Raw genomic sequence first — 6,719 nt, forward strand, 5'->3', positions numbered from 1 at the left:
AAAGAAGAAAACAAACAACCCCATTATAAAATGGGCAAAAGACATGAACAGACATTTCACAAAAGAAGACATTCGAGCAGCCAACAAACACATGAAGAAATGCTCAACCTCACTAATCATCAGGGAGATGCAAATCAAAACCACACTGAGATACCACCTAACTCTAGTCAGAATGGCAATTATCAACAACTCAAAAAATAACAGCTGCTGGAGAGGGTGTGGTGAAAAGGGAACACTTCTACACTGTTGGTGGGAGTGTAAACTAGTGCAACCTCTGTGGAAAGCAGTGTGGCGATTCCTAAAAGCTCTAAAAATTGACCTTCCATATGACCCTGCAATCCCCCTACTGGGAATATACCCTGAAGAACACAAATCCCTCTATAAAAAAGATACCTGCACACGTATGTTTATCGCAGCATTGTTCACAATAGCAAGAACCTGGAAACAACCATGCTGCCCATCAAAAGAGGACTGGATTAAAAAAATGTGGTACATATACATGATGGAATACTACGCAGCCATAAAAAAAAAAAAAAAAAAAAAAGAACAAAATCATGAATTTTGCTGCAACCTGGATGGAACTAGAGTCTATAATACTGAGTGACCTCTCACAAAAACAAAAATCCGAATATCACATGTTCTCACTCATAGAATGGACCTTGAACATCCAATGCAATACTATGAGAAAATGACGGATGGTACTGGGAAACTATGGGGGGGAGGGGGATGGGATTAACAGTAGCAAATATCTGTCGGGGGATGGGAAAACACTTCTTATCTACAGGGTGCCTGAATGAAACGTCATTGTACACCTAACCCTTAACTGTACCCCACAAAACCATAATAAAAAATACTGATTAATGAAAAAAAAAGAATATGTAGTATTATACTGTAATTTAGGTAACCAGTTTTCTACTGATGGATAGTTAGCTTGTTCCCAGTTTTATGCTATTACAAGTAATGCTTTGGTGAACATCTTTGTTTAAATACTTTTGTGGCCGGGTGCAGTGACTCAGGCCTGTAATCTCAGCACTTCGGGAGGCCAAGGCGAGAAGATTAGCTAAACTCAGGGGTTTGAGACCAGTCTGGGCAACTTGGTGAGACCTTGTCTCTACAGTAAATGAAGAAGTAAACTGGGCTTGGTGGCTTGTGCCCGTAGTTCCAGCTACTTGGAAGGCTATGGTGGAAGGACACCTGAGCCCAGCAGGTCGAGGCTGCGGTGGCTGTGAGTGTGCCACTGCACTCCAGCCTGGGCGACAGAGTGACACACCAACTCAAAAAATAAAAAAATAATAAACAAACAAACAAACATTTTTGTGTACTTCTGCAAGAATATCTATACAGCAAACATTTAGAAGTGAAATTGTCAGGTCAGTCTTTTCAAGTTATCTGCAGTTTTGCCTGTTAAGCAGGCACAAGTGGTGGCATAGGTATCCTCTGTCTGCCCACTGTAGTGCCTCTGCCTTCTTCCTTCAAAATTTCCACTATCTTAGAAGCTCATAATGTAGTTGCACTGTTTTCTCCTGACCTCCTTTCCTGATCACTCCTATCCTCCAAAGACTTCTGCTCCGGCTTACCTGTCCTCCTTTTTCTCTTTCTCCTTTCAAAGTTTTCAGTGACTTGAGTATCACTGTGGAACACTCATCTAACATCCTGGGCTCCTCATCCACTCTGGTCTTTTTCTTCACCTCCCACAACCACCTACATCCATGATTACAACCTAAACTTCATTATAAGTCTCTGCACCACCCATGAAATCTTGAAATCAAGAGCTCTGTCTCCAATAACCAGCACTCAACTTCTAATTCACCTACACTAATACCCTTCCATAACAATGCTTTGGCCTCATCAAACCTCCAGTTCATTCACCAATACTTTTTTCACTATCCAATACCTCCTCCTATTTTCACCTCCCAAAATCCTGTTTGGACTCAACTATCTACCTTTTCCACATTTAATCCAGAACAGTTAAAAGTTGCTGAAGAAAATCACGAAACTAGGCTCCCTGGCTGTATTTTAAATTAATGACTACAAAACTCTAATGGGCACTCAACCTTGCCTAGAAGTCTTACTTACATTTCCCTAGTAAATTTGATTCCTAGACTAAAAGATGACAGTTTCACAATGCTTTTTCTTTTTACCCTTTACCTTAGCTATGATGCCAAATAACTTAGCATCATTTTTTACTCAGAAAGTCAGACATGATGGCCCCTATGTTCTACAAACCTATAACTATAAACCTACTGTAGCTATATGTATTCTGTTTTTGCTCCTGTTAGAATGAAAGAAGTATCTCTGAGCCTATCAAGGCAATCCCTCTGTTTGTGCTCTGGGTCCCTAGGGACTTCAGTTTTGTAGCTCTCTGTCTTTCTGTTCTACATTATTTCCCCTTCTTTACTGGATAGTTCTCACTGGATTACAAATATGCTCTAGAACCTCTCTTTCCCTCAAGCCCACAATCTCTTCTAGATACCACCCCATTTTTCTGCCTTCTCTATGCAAAACTTCTGAAAAAGTGTTCTTCCATTTGCTGTCTCCATTTTATCTTACATCCTGGAAGGCTCTCTAATTTGGCTTCTCACCTCACCAACCCTGGTAAAGAATACCACCAAAGACCTCCATGTTGCCAAATCTGATGGATTCTTAACTTCCCTCACTTTTCTTACCTCTCAGAAGATTGGACACAGTCAGCTCACGTGTTGGTCTTCATGACACCAAGCTTTTCTGTTTTTTCTCCTACCTTTCTGCTGCCTCCTCAGTCTCCATTGCTGGCTCCTTGTTCTCTATTCAATGCTTGGTCCAGGACTTCCTTCTTTTCTCTTTCCTATGCTTTCTCCTTGGGTGATCTTATCTAGTCTCACGGCTTTAAATATCACCAATATCTTGTGGACTCCCACTTAAGTATGTGAGATTTCTACTTGTAATCCAATAGGTATCTCCAACTTAACAACAAAACCCTTTATTTCTCTCTTACCATTGTTCCAGCAATCGATCCCATTAAATAAGTCTCTTGATTCTACCTTCTCTCTCAGCCTCCTACCCAAACCACTTCCATTTCTAACCTGGACTATTGTAGTCACCTTCTCAATAGTGCCTTCAATAATCCATTCTACACACACACACACGAGATCTTTTAAAACATAATTCAGTTCATGTCACTTATATGCTTAACCCTTCACTGGCTTCTTATGACACCACCAAGAACTAAAACGAAAACACCCTCTTTATTAGGGCCTACAAGGACCTGTGTGATCCAACCCTGCTTATCTTTTCAACTTCTTATTTCCTCCTTACTCACCATGCTTCAGTCACACAGGGCTTTTTTTGGCTCCACGAATTGCCAAATTCTCTCTTTCTTCAAGGCCTTCGCTCTGGTATTTCCTCTGCTTGGGATGCTTTACCCCCTAATCACTGTGTGATTAGCACTTTCTTTTCTTTTTTTTTTTGAGGTGGAATCTCACTCTGTCGCCCAGACTGGGGTGCAGTGGCCGCTCCCGGCCACCGCAGCCTCAACCTGCTGGGCTCCAGCGATCCTTCCGCCTCAGCCTTCCAAGTAGCTGGAACTACAGGCGTGCGCTACCATGCCCGGCTAATTTTTTGATTTATTGTAGAGATGAGGTCTTGCCAAGTTGCTCAGGCGGGTCTCGAACCTGCAGGTTCAGGCAATCCACTCACCTCGCCCTCCCAAAGCGTGGGATTACAGGCTGAGCCACCGAGCCTGGCCTGATTAGTGCTTCCTTGTAACTCAAAACTCATCTTAAATATCGCTTCTCAGAGAAGTCCCCTCTCCATCTAAAGTAGCCTCCCCCCTCAAAAGTGACTTCACAGTTTATTACCCTATTTATTTCCTTGAGAGCATGTGTCTCATTCAAATTATATTCTTTGTTTACTTGTTTGCTCTCTGTCTCCTTCATGAAAGTTCCTAAGGACAGGTGCCTTGTTCTTTCCTGTCACTTCTAAATCCCTAGCATTTCCAACAGCTCTTGACATATTGAAAGCATTCAATAAACATCTGTTGTATAAGGCAACTGAATTATTAACTATATGATACTTAGGTAATAGTGACAGATCCTAACATGCTAACAACTGATAAATGTGCATTTTCTTAGAAGAGCATCATTATGAGCTTTGTATGGGAATGAATCATACAAAATTAGAAAGGTTTGCTGTTGTGCATTAATCATACACTATATATCCTTCTGGTGGCCTACAGTTTCTCTCTAACAACAAGTAGCTGATTTCTTGTTTAGTAATTCTTACATGAAATTCATAAGCAAATTAACGTTTTTACTTTTATCACATTAATTAAAGGTTCAAGAATAGAGTTATGATTTTCGAAAAGCCTCTCAGAAAGGCAAATGACATTGGGCTGGTTTTCATTCTTCCCACTTAGCTGACATTTCTGAATCTTGATGCCAAGGTCTTTGAACATTTTATCTGAATGAGTGTACTCTCTGAATTCAACACCAGATATTAAATCTGCTTTTCAACCTTGGCTTTTTACGAGATTTTTTTCTGTTCTGTACCAAATTACAGAGATTTTTTTTAAGGAACAAAGTGAAAAAATATACTTCACCATATAAAAGAATCATCTATGTATAATATATTTTCACAAATTCCTTATGTTTGTAAAACATTATGCTTCCAAGGCTCTTAGATTATTACTAGCTGAAATAATAGGAGAATTATGCCAACAATAACATTTTAAAATTAATCTATGCAATGGGACTCAAGTACATATGTTAGACCCTTTATAACGTGGTCCAACTAAAAAATATAATAATTTTTAACCAGGTAGAGTTTGTGTGTACAGTATTTAAAATTTCAGGTAGGCCTAAGTCCTGGACAAGTTTTATTTTTATTAAAATTAACTAACCACTGGATTAAAATGACAGCTGACTGCTTCCTTTAGTTAGTACTTGAAAAGAAAGCCATCCTTTTCTCCTGTGTAACAAATGGCTCTTATTAATTAGGTCTCTCAGTTTGTGTGCTGGCCACATTTGGCAAAGTCCAGTCCTCACCAAAAATAGTAACAACCTGCTCTGGATGGCAATCAAGCAGCAAATCTATTTCTGGCTTTAATGTTTGAAACTCCAAATGCCAGATGTCATAGAACTGAACCATAAATGGTAAAAGTAAACTGGTCTGAGACTAAAATACAGAACACAAGGATTTAGGGTCTTCCAAAACACCTGTTTCTTTAGTACAAAACAAATACACATTCCAGGTTTAGAAGAGGAATTCATATCTAATGTTTTTATGGGTAAAGTCAAAAAAATCTTAAAACTGAAACAGCTGGGTGTGGTGCCATGTAATCCTAGCACTTTGGGAGGTGGAAGTGAGTGGACTGCCTGAGCCCAGGGGTTCGAGACTAGCCTGGGCAACAAGGTAAGACCCGGCCTCTAAAACAAAACAAAACAAAACAAAACTGAAACAACAGGGGAAGGAGGAGCAGAGTAAGCAGAGCAGCTCTACTATTACTCTAAATTTCCTATTTGCTCAGTATTTCTAGTTTTTATTATTAATATCTTTGTTACCTTACCTGTCTCTGAGTGTGCTGGGACCTAGATAAGGATACAGGTTTTCCTTAAGCTTTCCTTTGATGAGATGATCCAGGGTCTCATGGAGGAAAGGTTGATGCTGTGTATACACGTTTTCTACTCCCTAAAACAGGAGGAAATGGATCTTAAATCATTTTTGGGAAACTGGCAATATAACATCTAATAATACTCAAAATAGAAAAGGACATATACTCAATAGAGATTTCATGAGATAGATTCAAATAGAAATTTTAGAAAATGTAAAATGATTTTAATCAACTGTTCTCTTCCAATCTCATAAAAAATACTCTGTAATTTAGAGATCACTATTATAAAGAAATTTTATTTTATTTATTTTTAATTTTTTTTGAGTTGGAGTCTCATTCTGTTGCCCAGACTGGAGTGCAGTGGCCACTCCCGGCCACTGCAACCTCGACCTGCTGGGCTCCAGCAATCCTTCGGCCTCAGCCTTCTGAGTAACTGGAATTACAGGCACGTGCTACCATGCCCGGCTGATTTTTTTATTTACTGTAGAGATGAGGTCTCGCCAAGTTGCCCAGGCGGGTCTCGAACCCGCAGGCTCAGGCAATCCACTTACCTCAGCCTCGCAAAGCACGGGATTACAGGCTGAGCCACCAAGCCTGGCTATAAAGAAATTTTAAAGATGGAATTGCTTAGAACCTTTATCATATCATCTCTGACTCTCACTCTTTTGTGACAATGTTAAATAATATGTAGAGCAAACAGAAGGAAAGAATCATGTATAAAAGAAGACTGGAAACACCCAGGAAAGGAGAAAAACTTCAGGAAACATAAGAAAGGCTAGCAGGCCAGATGTGATGGCTCACGCCTATAATCCCAGCACTTTAGGAGGTGGAGGCGAGAGGAATGCCTGAGCTCGGTGGTTTGAGACCAGCCTGGGCAACTTGGTGAGACATCATTTCTATAATAAACAAAAAATTAGCCGGATGTGGTGGTGTACACCTGTAGGTCCAGCTACTTGGAAGGCAGAGGTGGAAGGATTGCCTGAGTCCAGCAGGTAGAGGCTGCGGTGGCTGTGAGCCTGTCACTGCACTCCAGCCTGGGCAACAGAATGAGATGCCAACTCAAAAAAAAGGAAGGCTAGCAGATTAGAACTAATTTTTTAATTTTTTTTTTTTTTTTTTTGAGTTGGAGTCT

General features: G+C 40.1%; 1 protein-coding gene across 2 annotated transcripts in view; it reads right to left on the bottom strand.

Moving 5' to 3' along the window:
- VPS45 (vacuolar protein sorting 45 homolog) overlaps positions 1 to 6,719 on the bottom strand; it is a 70,876-nt gene that overhangs the window by 35,530 nt on the left and 28,627 nt on the right. For both annotated transcript variants that reach the window (XR_002482273.1, XM_008063439.2), the window contains one exon: positions 5,543 to 5,664. Coding sequence is in view for 1 of the 2 variants with exons in the window: in XM_008063439.2 (XP_008061630.2) it covers positions 5,543 to 5,664 (122 nt within the window). In the remaining variant the exon portion in view is untranslated. The remainder of the gene's footprint in view (positions 1 to 5,542; positions 5,665 to 6,719) is intronic.

The sequence above is a fragment of the Carlito syrichta genome, unplaced genomic scaffold (assembly GCF_000164805.1).
Source record: "Carlito syrichta isolate Samal-C Ts95f unplaced genomic scaffold, Tarsius_syrichta-2.0.1 Scaffold306837, whole genome shotgun sequence".
Lineage (NCBI taxonomy): Eukaryota > Metazoa > Chordata > Mammalia > Primates > Tarsiidae > Carlito > Carlito syrichta.